Below are 15,446 nucleotides of genomic sequence, written 5' to 3' on the forward strand. Positions count from 1 at the left end.
TTCTAGGCTGGAAGCATGAATGTGATCTAAAAAAAAAACGACTCGAAAGGTGGAATGGCATAAAGACAAACCCTTAGAATAGGAGCACAGAAGTGGAGTAGCTTCCAGAGTATTTTTAAGGCATCAACATCAGTAAAAGATTCGGGCATAAAATAAATTGAATTCCAGATGAGGTAGTAAATTGAATAACCTTGAGAATAGAATCTTTACCAAAGCGTCCACTTTTTCTTGATTTTTCAGTTTCAACAAGTTTAAATATTTGCTTGATTTGTGTAGCTATGAGCAAACACATTTGTTTTGTTGTCCCTTTCAGCAGGTGACATGTGGTTAACTTACAAAATAGGTTTAGTTGAGTTTCTTTCAAAGGAAGAAGCCAAACACATCTCATGTACCACATTCAGAACAATCCCTTTTAATCGTTCATATTAATTGCATGCAGCTCCGCTAACATTTTGCAAATCATGCTGAGCCTGCAAGGACCTCATACCTAAAAGTGTTGCATGGTGTGACTGCTAGTACTGAAAGGAAATTATTTGCTTTCCATGAGTGCGAGTCTTGGGTCTGTCTGTAGCTCAGGATGAACACTGATCAGAGTGTTTGGTACTACAAGACTCGTTCCAAATGATCGACAACCCTTTCTGCATCGACTCCTTTAGAAATGTCTTACTAAGTACTTTTAATGCACTTATCCACCAAACTCTCCTACTGCTGATGCAGCACGCAATCACCAGGCTTGTTACCAAAACTACCATCAACCACATGTTAGACCCATGTCCTTCAGGAGTTGTTGATAATAGCTAGGTTTTAGTGTACATAATAGTCCTGCTTTGCAGATATCTGGAGATGGTGTAGAGTTTAGCTGAATTTGAGGACTGATGGTGTGAGTTGCTTAATCATTACTGATACTAAACAGTGCTGCAATTGTTCCTCTATGGGAATGGAATTGCTGCAAGCCTTGTATTATATGGGGTGTTTTATTTTTTCAGAGCCGTTGAACACCCTGATGTACCAGAGTTGCCAAGCTTTGTTCGTGTACGGACGTACGAGTCTCAGATGGTGATCCGGCCACACACCACTTTTGATGAGGTGAGTTGAGATCTGGACCCCAAAAGGGGACACTAAACATATTTGGCCTCTTTGGGTTGGTGAGTAGCAGAATGAACGAAGGGCTGAACCTCGGGTGAAAGGGAAAATAATTAGCTAAACTTATGCTGAGGGATGGTATTGCTCACTTAGAGTTGTTAGGAAAGATTTCTCTTTACAGCACCTTTCCTTACATTTCTATGGACCCCTAAACGTTTTGCTTTTATTTTTGTATCTGACCTACTCTTTTTGCACAGCAGTGAAGCCTTAAGCTTCACTACACTGGCTTTTGCACATCTGTCATGGGGAAACTGACATGTCCTTCAGGTTGTCAGTGCTGGGAAACAGTTTCCCTTAGTCTTGTTACTTTGTTACTACTGTTAACTTACTTTTGGTAACTTTTTTATCGTTGTACAATGCATTTTACAATGTAGTACAATGGGGTACACGTTTTGTTTTGCCCTAGACTAAAACTCAGAGGATTTTTGGTTACTTTAGCTATGCTGAGGGGAAAACAGAAAAGTGTCCCCAGCACACTATCGATTGTCTGAATCAATCAAACCAATAATGTGTGTGTGGTATGTATTAGGCATGGTCATGCCTCTATGGGGAAGGCGGCTACCATTACCCAATTCTACAATGTTTAGTGAAAATTCAACCGTTTTTGACAATAAATCAAATGTACCTTAAAATGATAAACAAAGAGATTTCATATGACAGTTTTTACAAAATAATCACAAGAAATGTATTGTATTGTTGGCCCAATGTGTTTCGAGTAAGTACTCTTCTTCAGGGGCATAATCATATCATTGATAAATTCTGGAAAAAATGCAAAGAAACCCAATTAGGGTATATGCACTTAGTACCTTAGTAATTCAACTAAACAAATAATAAAAAAAAGATTGTACATTTTTGACATTTCAACCATTCAACATTTTTATCTATAATCATTTAAGTCAAGAAAAGACAATAGAGAAGTGTCATGATCATACCCAAGGACATAATGTATGTCATGTCTACATATAGACCGTACAGGTCTATGTAGTGTTTAAAGAAGATTATTGCAGTGTTGGAAATGAGATGCTTTAACATCACAATACATATGATGATTATGACCACCATTGCGATTAGTAGCGTGAAAGCTTATACTCCTAGTATATCATCATGGGAAAAATAGGTTGGAGAAAATGAGAGCTGACCTTGTGATTACTTAAATATCTGTGTTCCTGTTGATCAAAAATGGACGGGGAATCATCTTAAAAGAGGACGGCAATCTGGTGAACCCATGATTCTTGCTGAAAGAAATTTATACATATAAATGTTACCATTAATGATAATAAAATTGTAATTTAAAGGGAGAAGGGGGTGCAAATGTGATGAAGTCTTGGAAGTAGCTCCTAAAATGTGGACAGCAGTTCACATCTATGTATAGTTATTCGACCACAGATTGGTATTCCAACATGGAAAAGATCCATAGAAAAATTCACAAAAGACTGGAATAGCTCAGTGTCTGTAAACAATAAAAGTGGATACAATCGGGTTTGTTGAAAAGGATAAAAATTGTCCTTACTTGAATTTGAAACGAAGTTCAAGTCTTGAAGACATATGTATAAATTATAGATAACTTCACAGTTACCAGATGCCTTGTTATTTAACAAGAAGCATTGTTACACAGGTGGGGGAGTTGCCGAAACTCCCTGTGCTTAGTCTCCTAGGAGACCCAAATGCACTCTGGCGTGATTGGCTGGCTGACTGTCCAGCAAGGACAGCCACCCTGCTGGGTGAATGACAGCTAGGCTGGAATGAATGGGAGAGAACTGAATAAAAGGCGAGTGTCTTTGCTTGGAAGGCAGAGTCGACCACTGGAACGAAAGAACCGAAGACTAGCTTGACGAGGACGGCTGCTGCAACTCCTGGACCATTGGTTTCCCCAGTGAAGCCCTGCTGCAGGTCCGAATCGTTAAGTTCATCTCGACAGAGAAGTCCTGCAAGGACGACTTCTTCCTTTGAGTTGGTGGGACCAATCAACTTGACAGTAAGCCACCTGGACATCTTATCTCGGAGCTGGTTGAATTTCCTCAGAGTGCTGCAGGAAACCATATAACCAGGCAGAGGGACACCAGTTTGTTCGCTTGACTCACAGGAACCGAAACTGAAGTTTGCCAAGTGCCAGCCTTTGACCAGTCCCAGTGCAGGAGTCCCCCGACGTCCTCCCTCGTGTCCCCATGACTGAGGCTCAGGAACAGCGAGATCTGCAGGAACTGTCAGGAACAGAAGTCTTCAGCTGCATCTTTTTCTTCATTTGAAAGGTACTGTGAAACAAGACTGAGAAAACTTACCTCTCGCTTTGAAAGTGCTTGAAACTTTTGCAACTTGCAGGCCTAATCGGCTTGTGACCAACATATGTATTTTTGTTTGTTTATTGATTTTGTATGGCGCGCCAAACCCAAAGGTAACAGGGCGCTAACGAGAACAGGAAAACAAGATTGCTTAAAAGAACAAGTTACTTTCTTACCTGGTAACGTTCTTTCGACGGGATGTTCCTCCGACGTATTCCTTATCTTTGATATATGTTTCCAGCTTGCTGGCCTCGGAAATTTTTTCTCTGTATAGGGCGCTGCGCGTCGACGTCCGCCGAGTCGATGTCCTTCGATGGCCACCGTATCGGCGCCGACGTCACCATGCCCATAAATAGACACGCGCTGCGTCCGTTGCTCAGTTCTGTTTTGTAGTATAAGAAAGACATGCCTGAATTGGTTAGTAACCTTGAAGGAGCGAAAGCTGCAACCACACGGGAAGTTATCACTGCGTGGATGGATGGGAGGGGCGATAAGGAATACGTCGGAGGAACATCCCGTCGAAAGAACGTTACCAGGTAAGAAAGTAACTTGTTCTTCGAAGGGATTGTGTCCTCCGACGTAATCCTCATCTTTGATAGATTCCCATAGCAGTGGTATGTAATTGGAGGAGGGAGTGATAGTGTTATATATCCCTTTAGGGATGGACCGAGTGTAATACGGCTTTGCCAAATCTGGTCTCTTGAGCAGTGGAGGAATCCAGGTTGTAAAATTTTGTGAATGTATGTGCGGACGACCATGTGGCAGCCGCACATATGTCCCGGACCGGTACCCCTCTCTGGAGAGCCGAAGAAGCTGCGATACCCCTGGTTGAATGAGCCCTGAGGTTTCGGGGTGGCTCTTTCCCTGCTAGTCTATAACATTCCAGGATAGCCAAGATAATCCACCTGGAGATGGTTTGTTTTGTTATGGGTAGTCCCAACTTGTGACCTGAGTATCCTACAAACAGCTGGTCTGCTTGCCTGATTCTAGCCATTCTGCTGATGTAAAAGCTGAGAGCTTGCCTAGGGTCCAGCCTGTGTAGCCTTTCCTCCTCTTTCCCCGGATGGGGAGGAGGGTAGAATGAAGGCAAGGTAATTTTCTGAGTTATATGGAATTCAGAAACTACCTTTGGGAGAAAATTGGGCTTCACCTGGAGGACAACCTTGTCCTTGTGGAAGATTGTATGTGGGGGTTTACAGGAGAGAGCTTGAAGCTCACTCACCCTTCTAGCCGATGTTAGTGCTACAAGTAGGACAGTTTTAAGTGTGACAAATCTTAATGCGCAAGAGTGAAGTGGCTCGAATGGAGTGCCCATTTAGAAGTTTAAGACTAAATTTAAGTCCCATAATGGAACCTGGAATGATTTTGGAGGGTAAACATTAGTCAGACCCTTGGGAAATTGTACCACTAGAGGAATTTTGAAATACGATGGTTCCTCCGCAGTGCGCTTGAAGATAGAAAGCGCTGCGAGATAGCCTTTTACACTGCCAACTTGAAGGCCTGAGTTTGCCAAGTAGAGCAGAAACGATAGCACCGTTGGTGTACCGCATGAAAAAGGGTCGATATTCTCTTCCCTACACCAGCTGCAAAACTTGTTCCGGCGGTATAAAGACTTTATGTTGCTGGTCTTCTGGCCGAAAGCAACACCTCCATGACGTCATCAGGGAGATCCCAATCCTTGTACCTCAACCTTTCGGAAGCCAAGCGTGAAGGGGGAAATTCCCTTGAACAGAACAGATCGCACTTCCTGTTGGTGCTTGTTGCGAACAGATCCACCTGAGGGGTTCCCCAAAGGGCGAAGATCTCTTGAAGGACTTTCTGAGCTAGCTCCCATTTGTGGGAGACTGTGCTCTGCCTGCTCAGAGAGTCCGCTGTCAAATTCTTCTCTCCGGCTAGATGGACTGCCGATAGAGAGATTCCTTCCCGAATTGCTCAAAACCAGAGCTGCATTGCCTCTCTGCACAGTGGTAGTGAACCTACGCCGCCTCTTTTGTTGAGGTAGTGCATGGCCACAGTGTTGTCCGTCATTATCAGGACATTTCTCCCCTGTGCTGATGGCAGGAAAGCTTTCAGCGCTAGTCTGATCGCTCTCAGCTCTAGGTTGATATGTAGTCTGGACTCCGATGGAGACCAACGACCGCTGATGGTCAAGTCGTTGGCATGGGCTCCCCACCCTGTGAGCGAGGCGTCTGTGACTACTGTTATCTTCGGCCATGGTTGCCAAAACAGTTCTCCTTGTAGAATATCTTGAGCCCTCACCCTCTGGTGGCGAGGCTTTTCCCAGGGAAGTGTCTAGGACCGCTCCAATGAACTGGAGTCTCTGAGATGGTATCATCTGTGACTTCTTTAAATTGAGGGAGAAGCCCAGTCTGTGAAGGAAGAGGCAGACCTAATCTAGCTGGGTCCGGGCCTGTTCCGAAGATACGGCCCTGATCAGCCAATCGTCCAGGTAGGGATAGATGTGGATCCCTTCCCTCCTTAGACTCGCCGCCACTACCGACATCAGCTTGGTGAAGACCCTCGGGGCGGAGGTCAGCCCAAATGGCAGAACTCGAAATTGATAAATGAGAGTTGCCAATTGCGAACCTCAGGTATTTCCTGTGCTTGAGATGGATTGGCACATGGAAATAACCATCCTGAAGGTCCAGAGATACCAGCCAGTCCTGGAGCTGGAGGGCCTGAAGGATCTGAGAGAGAGGTACCATCTTGAACTTGTCCTTCCTGAGGAACTTGTTCAATTCTCTTAAGTCCAGGATGGGTCTCAGTCCTCAGTCCTTCTTTGGTATGAGAAAGTAGGGGGAGTACCAGCCCTTGTTCCTGTCCGCTACAGGTACCGGTTCTATGGCACCTTTCTCTAGCAGGTCCATAATTTCCTGCAAGAGGAGCGGATCTGGAACTTTTCGGGAGCTGTTCCCTGGTGGATGACTCTGAGGGATGTGTAGAAAGGGTAGGCAGTAACCTTGGGCAACTGTCTCCAACGCCCAAGCATCTGACGTTATAGCCTGCCATTCCGTCAGATGGTCAGTTAACCTACCCCTACAGGTGTCTTGTGTGCAAAGGCCTCAGAGTGGTTTGGGGGCGGCTGATGCAGATGCCGAGGGAAAAGAGGCACCTGCTGCTGCGGTCTTAGTACCTTTGACCCGTCCACCTCGGGTGGATCTTCTTTGGCCCCTTTGAGCCGGCTGTCCTCTGCCTTTTCCGAATGTGGAATAATAGCGAAAGGACTTTCCTCTCCCAGAGGTTCCTGAGGGGCGAAAAGGAGTTTGGCGGATAGCAGCTCCTAAGGATTTTTGCCGCTGCTTTAGAAGTCTGTAACTTTTCCAGACTGTCATCGGCCTTTTTTCCGAATAACGAAGAGCCGTCAAAGGGCATATTCAAAAGTCTGGCCTGTACATCTGGAGCAAAGCCAGACTTTCGCAACCACGCATGCCTGCGGATTGTTGTACTAGCCGCCATGGCCCTGCTGATACTGTCAGCGGAATCGATGCCAGTTTGAAGAGACTCGCACATGGCATCTTTGCCATCTTGAATGGTGTTAAGGAAGGCTTCCTTCTCCTTTCCATCGGGTATGCAGTCAGTCGCGGATGAAGCACACTCCCATAATGTGTGACTGAACCTGGCGAGCGTACAGGTGGCGTTGATGGACTTCAACGCCATACTACAGGCAGAGAAGACTTTCTTTGCCATAGAGTCGTACCTCTTGTCATCCCTGTCCTGTGGGACAGTAGGGTAAGCAGTCCTACTGCTGGATGAAGTTGCCCCTATGAACAACCAGGCTCTCTGGGGTCGGGTGTTTTGACAGGTATTCAGGGTCAGCAGCCGCTACCCTATACTTTGTCGACAGTCTTTTATTGACTGCTGGGATGACTTCGGGAGTCTCCCAATTGGAAGCAATTTTATTTTGTAGGGCTGCATGGAAGGGGACCACCGGGTCCTCCTGTGGGCCTTTGTCCAATATATCCGTTAGATCATCCTGTTGGAAAACGGGTGAAGGCGCAGACCAACCCATAAACTCAATTATTCTTGCCATCAGGGTTCTATATGGTGTTTCTGCATGTTCCCCTGGGTCTGGCTTTACAAATTCCACTTCTGGGGAAGTGCCAAGTCCACTGGCCTCATGAAGTGAGTCCTGTAGTTCCTTCAGCCTCCTTTCTTCAGAGGTGAAATCCTCTGCAGCAGGCAGTGAGGATCTCTGTAAACCAAAAGTTTCTTGGTCAGAGTCTTCTCTTTCTTCATAAATTGAAGAAAGAGCAGGGTATTCTCTCTGAAATGGAGTAAAGCCCATCTCTAGGGCTGAAGGAGCCAAACTCGTCGTTATCGGACGAGAAAATGTCGACGCCATCGACGCCGATGTAACCGGCCTCGAAGGTGCCGAAAATGGTGTCGAAAAAACTGGAAGGGGCCTCGAAGATTTCGAGAGGATCGGGATCCTACTCGAGGGCATCGACGACTGTCTCGGCGTTGTGCCGGAGGCCCTTGAAAACACAGTTGGCTGTGGGAGCCTTGGTCCTCTCGTCGGCGTCGAGTCGATCGATCGACCGATGCGTCGAAGAACCCTTCAACAACGGCGTCGATGGCGCCGACCCGTCCGTCGAGGGAAATCTTCGACGGCATCGAAGGAACCCTCGGCGTCGAAGACGGTGCCTTCTTACCCGATGGCTCATGGCGCTCTCGGGTGGAATGTTTCGCCGGGTGCTGCGACTCATGGCGTTTTGATTTTTTGGGTTTTTCACCCAGGGTATCACCCTCAGCTGTCTTCGAGGGGGTCGAGGCCGCGTTCTCGAAGACGCTTAACATTTTCTTTCTGAATTCCTCCCACTCGGTTTGAGAATTGTTTGGTGGGACAGTCTCTTTCTGGGGACACCGAAGACGACGAGGAATGGGACCTTCGACGTCTCTTTTTTGAGTGTCTAGATCTCGACGAATGGTGGGAGCTGCTTCGAGATCTAGAATGGGAGTGTTTTCGACGGCGAGGAGACGAATGCCTCGACTCTGCCGACGAAACCTTCGAGGAGGTTTTGGCTGACTTACCTCTCTCGAGCTTCCCCTTTCGCTCCTTCAGGGCTTTCACTGTCATGGACATACAGTCCTCACACTTCGAGCAATGGTGCTCGGACCCCAAGCACCATAAACAGACCCTGTGTCGATCCGTTATTGCCATTTTTTTTACCGCAGTCTCGACATTTCTTGAAGCCGGATCGCGGCGGCGTCGGTTCTGATGAAGAAGCCATCGAGAACGATAAGGAATATTCGTCGAATTAGATATAGATAAACTGACTGAACTGAGCAAAGACGTTCCGAGGCCCCACGAAGCGCGGAAAAGCGGAACTGAGCAACAGACGCAGCGCGTGTCTATTTATGGGCATGGTGACGTCGGCGCTGATACGGTGGCCGTCGAGGGACATCGACTCGGCGGACGTCAACGCGCAGCGCCCTCTACAGAGAAACTTCCGAGGCCAGCAAGCTGGAAACGTATATCAAAGATAAGGAATACGTCGGAGGACACAATCCCTTCGAAACTTAGTTACAAGGCACAGTATAAACATGTACATTACATCAGTTACATGCCAATGTTGAGTATAAACATATACATGACATCACGATAAATCAATTATAGAATATACATATTTACAGTCAGGTTAGTAGGTATGGATTGGCCCATGGTTAATCTTGGGGGTCATTGGAATGTAGCCATGCAAGTATATTCCGTCTAAAGCTGTAGTAGGACTGGTCTGTTCTGATGTCAAGTGGGAGGGCATTCCAGTATTGGGCTGCCTTAACTGGGAAGTTGCTGCCGCCTGTTTTTTTTGTCTAAATTTCGGTATCTGAAGGCAGTAGGAGTTGGCGGTTCTGGTGGGACGAGTGGAAGTTTTCTCACAATTCTTGCTACCAGGTAAGGGGGGGGGGGCTGCATTATTAAGACATTTGAAGGTGATTGATGCTGTCTTACGTGAGATTCTGTCGCAAATTTTGAGCCAATTGTGTTTTCTTCTAGTGTTAGAAATGTATTCTTTAGAAGGTAAATTGAGGGCAGTTCTAAGGGCGTTATTTTGCAATGTTTGAATTTTGTCAATGATGCATTTGTTAGCTCCCAAATACAGAGCATTGCAATAGTGAAGTTTGGAGAGTATTCCGGCATTGGCAATGATGATACAGCTGGCTTGGGTGACGAAAGCTCTGCTTGCCCTAATAAGCTTACAGGTGTAAGCTGTAGAGAATGCAAGGGAGTTAACTTGTTTCTTTAGTGTTAGGGCTGAGTCAAGGTGAAAGCCTAGTGTTTTTACTGTTTTGGAAACTATGATTATATTGCCATCAATGTTACATGCTGAGTAGTCAGGGCTAAGTTTTTTTAAGTTGGCAGTGGATCCGAGGAGTAGGATTTCAGTTTTATCATCATTCAGGCCTGAATGATGAGATATATTTTGTTTACAAAGGCCGTATCCATGTCGAAATTGCCTGAAAGGGGAATGAGGATCTGGGTGTCTGCGTAATTTGTGTAGGTGACACCCAGTCTGTCCAATTTGTCAAATAGGGGCTCGGTAAAGACATTGTATAGAGTTGGCGAGTTGCAAGAACCTTGAGGTACACCGCAAGTTATCTTGATAGGGTCTGCTAATGCCAATGTTGAGTAAACTCTCATTGTGCGGTTGTCCAAAAATGATTGGATACAGGCTGTGGCCTCATTTGAAAAGTGGGCAGCCGATGCCAGGTGTTTACACAGCACTGCGTGATCCACCAGATCAAAGGCCGCCGACAGATCAAGGAGGAGTAGCATGGCGATGTTTCCCTTGTCATTGAGTTTGTCAATCTGTACTTTAAGATCAATTAAGGCTGTTTCTGTGCGGTGCTTCGGTCTGAATCCTGATTGGTGAGTGCCTAAGAGTTGGTTAGTTTCAAGATAGTGCTGGATTTGCAGGTATGCTACTCTGTCTATTATCTTGAGGAGAAATGGTACCGTGGTGATGGGTCTATAGTTAGTGTGAATGACGGGTCTAGGGTTTGCTTTTTGAGGAGGGGTAGGACCCAGGACTCTTTTAGGTTACTTGGGATGGTGTTGGAGGAGAAGGAGGCATTGATCAGTTTAGTTATGAAGGGGGCTAGGTCTCTTGCGGCGTCCTTAATTAACTGGGCTGGCCAGCTGTCTCCCTTACAGTTGGATGGTTTGAGGGAGGCGATGAACTTTTCAGTTTCCGGGATGGATATTTTTTTTAATTTGAAGGGGTTGAGGCCAGCTGAGTTCGTAGTCATAGGGATGGTGATGAGTGATGTTTCATTGGGAGTTGGAGTCTTTTTTTTTTTTTTTAGTTTGGAGTGTCTTCATTTTATATGCTAGGGCATTTTGGATGCTGGTGCACCATGGTTTGTCTTTGGCAATGTTGTCTGGTGGTGGTACGGGGGATTCCGGCTCCCTTAGGATGGTAAATAATTCTCTAGTGTTGGAGCTTGCGTTACAAATTCTTTCATTAAAGAGATTTTTATTTTGAGAGTAGGATTTCTTTTTTGTATTTATTGGCGAAAAGTCTAAGTTGCAGTTTTTCTTCAGATGGGTTATGGTGCCATTTAGACTCTAGTTTCCTTTTTTGCATTCTTAATACTTTTAGATGTGGGCTGAATCAAGCATTTAGGTGAGCTTGTTTACTTGTTTAAAGTTTTAAAGGAGCAATGGTGTCTAATGCGATTTTCATAGCATTATTGTAGCTTTCTACTAGGATCTCAGGATGCTGGTTGTTTGGAAGAGCATTGATAGTAGGTAGTAGCAATGGTAGGAGATTGTCTGGAGTTATTTTCTTTATGGCTCTAGTGGGTAGGGGGTGCCATGATTTTCTCTTTGGTGGTTTGTGCATTAAGAGTTAAGGTAAAGTTGATGAGGTAGTGTCTGTCCAGTGTTGAGGGGTAATTTTGGTGATAGCTGTAGCACAATTCAGGGTAGCGACCCAATTCAAGGTCCTTCCTTTGTTGTGGGTTTGGGTGACAACTCTTTGGTTTAAGCCGTGTTCAGCTAACATAGTGGCTGTAGATTGGGCTGGTTTGTCAACTGTCGTAAAATCCTAGGTTAAGGTCGCCTAGTAATAGGATTTTTGACGAGTCTTTGGTGTTATTGGCTAGGAGACTGGATAGATCCTCTTTGAAGGTCCCAATGGGGCCAGGTGGCCTGTATATTAGGGAGATAGTGTGTGGCAGTTAGAGATGGGCAGTTTGGCTATGAGGAGTTCACATGATTTGAGAGGAGTTAAGGCTTGTAGTCTAATAGCAAGGTTGGTTTTTAGCTATAATAGATAAACCCCTCCTTTGCTGTTAGGTCTATCCATTCTAATTAATTGGACATTTTCAGGGATAGCTAGGGTGAGTGCTGGACCTGCAGCTTCGTGCATCCATGATTCAGTGACGGCCAAGAGGTCAAGGTTATCAGATGATGGAGTGTCTGCTATTTCAGTGGCATGGGCCACTAAGGATCTGGCATTGATCTGATCAATGCACTAGATAGTATGGTTACATTAGGTGTGTGTAGGATTTTTATTGGAATGAGTTTGGGCTGAGTAGTATTGTTGCAGGGTATAGTTGGGTTGGGATATGGCTTGGTGTACCGTGAGGTAAGTTTATGATGTGGATTAAAGGCCTTGTTGCAATGACATATGAGCTCATAAAGGCAGGGTAGTCTAGCTCGAAGTCTGTTGTTTCTGTCCATTGTGAGACACAGTGCGTATTTATAGGAAGACATAATAATGACAATGCTGAATATGGTAAGGCACAGCAGAGATGCTATCTGGGTCTTAAGGCATATGTATGTATATGTATGTATGTAGTATGTATTTTATTTTATATAGCGCCGGTAGCCCGTGGGCATCAGGGCGCTTGCACTTACAATACAGCAACAACAAGACAGACATAAAGTAACAAACACTGCGGCCTATTAAGGACCCCGAAACATTGCTTTCCCCAGGCTCTTCATCTGAAGAGGTATGTCTTCAGGTGCTTCCTGAAAGTAAGGTGGTTCACCTCTGACCTCAGCACTTCGGGCAGGCTGTTCCATAATTTGGGGGCCATCACCACGAATGATCTGCCCAAGCCAGATTTCAGCTTGAAGTTAGGGACTGACAGCAAACATTTTCCCTCCGAGCGTAAACTTCTCCTCGGTATGTAGGGCACTAGGCTCTTTTTCAAATATACCGGCGCTGAGCCGTAGAAGCACTTGTGCACCAAGCAGAGGGCCTTGAACTTGATACGCTCTTCAACCCTGAGCCAGTGCAATGATAGTCTATCTGCTGTGGTGTGGTCTTTCTTCTTTAAGTTCTTGACAAGCCTGACCGCATTATTCTGGATCACTTGGCAGCTAGATAAGTCCTTAGAAGAGGCCCCCAACAACAGAGCGTTACCATAATCAAGCCGTGATAGATATAATGGCTCTCGCTATCGTGGCCATGTTACCTTCATTAAGGAACGGCTTGATAGCTTTCATTAATCTCAGGTAATACGCTGTGTTCTTTTGCAGGTAGCTGGTCTGGGCATGGGAGTCGGCCGCAGAGTTGACCATCATACCCAGTGTTTTCACTGTAGGAGCCACCAGAATGGTGGCATTTTTGATTAGAAAAGAATTGTACTCGGGCCCCAAATTTGCCAGCTGGCGGCTGGAACCGAACATCATCAATTCGGTTTTTGAGTCATTCAGGCACATCCAGTTTGCCTGCATCCAGTCGTCTATTGTCATGTAAATCCTGGCGATCAGTTCACTGTCGATAGCGTGGTGTCTGCCCCCCAGTTCCAGTATGAGTTGGGTATCGTCCGCGTAATTCGTGAACGACACACCTGCTTCAACCAATAAGCTACACAAAGTGAGCATATATATATTAAATAGCATGGGAGATAAACTAGCACCTTGGGGAACTCCAAAAAGGATGTCACAGGGATCAGAAAAACTGTTACCCCAGTGGACTCTGGCTTGGCGGTTAGATAGAAATGACAAAAGCCAGTCCAGGGCTCCTTCAGAGCACCCCACGTTTTCTCTAAGTGCCTTGATGAGTAGATGATGGTCCACTAGATCGAAAGCGGCACTTAGATCAAGGAGCATTAACAACCCTAACTTGTTCTTATCGAGCAAACTCAGCATCCGATTCTGCAGGTCCAGCATGGCTGTCTCAGTACTGTGAGACGCCCTGAAGCCTGACTGTTGCTGGTGCAGGACTTCCTGGATTTCTACAAAATGTTGGAGTTGCTGTGTTGCGACCTTGTCTAGGAGTTTAAGTATGAAGTTGGAGTTAGTTATCGGACGAAGGTTAGCTGGGTCCTTGGGATCCAAGCCAGCTTTCTTTACAAGCGGTGTGATAGTGACTTTCTTCAGATCTCTAGGGACTGTGCCCTCTTGGAAAGATGCATTTACTATTCTCCGAAGGACCGGGGCAAAAATGTCTGTGTTGGAGGATGATACTAGGAGGTAGGATGTTTTCTGCACAAGTAGTAGGATTCATATTAATCAGCAGCTCAAGCATATCTGCCTCCGAAATGGGGTCAAATTTGAAAAGCTGTTCTCTGATAATTGCCCTCATTTGTGTTGGTGGCAAATCCTGTTTAGCAGAGGATCTAGCCTTAATAATGTTTTGTCTGGCTTTATCCGTTTTGGCTTGAAAAGCATTTAGGACCGTATTGCAATCTGCCTCTGTGGGCATAAAAGGAGGAGTGATGGACGCAGGTTTCTCAATACTCTTCAGAATATTGAAGAGTTTGCTGGTCTTGTTGTCTGCATGCTCTATTTCAGAATTGAAAAATTCCGCCTTAGCTGTCTTAATTTTGTCCCTATATTCCTTGTCTTTGCTTTTCCATTCATTTTTGCTAACCTCAGATTTATCTATGGACCATTTTCTTTCCAAGGACCGTTTTTCCTTCTTCAGTGAGTGGAGCTCTGGTGTAAACCATGTTTGGCTGTTGTTTTTCCTAGCAAACCTTGTAGTGAGGGGTGCTTCAGACTCCACCAGCTCGAGAAGATGCTTGTTATATTTGTCTAGAAGAGTATCACATGTGTCGTGAACCTGAAAGGAACTCAGTATTTTATCAATGCATGTCTTTAACTGTGGCTTATTTAGCTTTTTGAAATTTCTAGCAGCTATTTTAATATGCGGGTTATACTTATGTGCGTATGAAGGCAATTTTAAGTGAGCCGATATCAGAAAATGATCACTCCAGATACATGGTGTGGTTCTGCAGTCTTGCAGGGATATGTTATATCCACACAACCAATCTAACTGGTTACCCTGAGGGGTAGTGGGATCCTTGTTAAGTACATTAAAATCTAGGTTGTTCAGTGCTTTTTCCAGAGCGATGGCTCCTTTGTCCTTCTTATTCCCTCGCCATAGATTCAGGTCTCCCATGATGACCGTCGATACGTTAACAGATCTTAGCGTGTTTAGGTATGAACAGAGTTCCAGTGAGAAGTCTGAGACCAGTGCCGGTGGTCTATATATAGCTATTAGATTGAGGCAGTTGTTAGGTGAAAACACCAGTTTCAGGTGCAGAGCTTCACATCCACTGAATCCCAGTTTCACTTTAAAAAGTTTGAGGCTATTTTTTGCAATAATTGCCACCCCACCTCCCCTGCCCTGCAGTCTGTTGTCAAAGTAAATAGTATAGTCATCTGGTATGGCCTGCTCGCAGGCAGGCCCCACTGGGTCTTTAAGCCAAGTTTCTGTTACACAGAAAATGTCAAAATTGTTGGATCTAATCATGTCTTTGATGTCTGTCGCGTGTTTAGTTAAGGAGCGTGTATTGAGTAGGCCAATATTAATGTCCAGGAACTTCCCCGAACCCCCCTGTGTTGGTTCAATGTTCGTTTTCCCTTCCATCTCGTTATTTATAGCCCCCCCCCCCCCTTCCTGCGGTTTTGTTTGCATATGCAGGTAGAAACCTTCCTTAACTGGCGGAGGATTTGTAGTGAACCAATAACAGCACTTAGCCTATGTTGCTCCCAAAATTATGTGACAGGTATATATATATATCAGGTAGGATTCCCCTATGGACCCTGTCTGCAAGGCGAAA

At 45.4% G+C, this 15,446-nt stretch overlaps 1 protein-coding gene across 3 annotated transcripts in view; it reads left to right on the plus strand.

Annotated features, from left to right (window-relative positions):
• Positions 1 to 15,446, plus strand: part of STARD7 (StAR related lipid transfer domain containing 7) — a 531,540-nt gene that overhangs the window by 379,213 nt on the left and 136,881 nt on the right. For all 3 annotated transcript variants that reach the window (XM_069619096.1, XM_069619097.1, XM_069619098.1), the window contains one exon: positions 987 to 1,086. In XM_069619096.1, coding sequence (XP_069475197.1) covers positions 987 to 1,086 — 100 coding nt within the window. The remainder of the gene's footprint in view (positions 1 to 986; positions 1,087 to 15,446) is intronic.

Source organism: Ambystoma mexicanum, chromosome 10 (assembly GCF_040938575.1).
Source record: "Ambystoma mexicanum isolate Mex_15411 chromosome 10, UKY_AmexF1_1, whole genome shotgun sequence".
Classification (NCBI taxonomy): Eukaryota; Metazoa; Chordata; class Amphibia; order Caudata; family Ambystomatidae; genus Ambystoma; species Ambystoma mexicanum.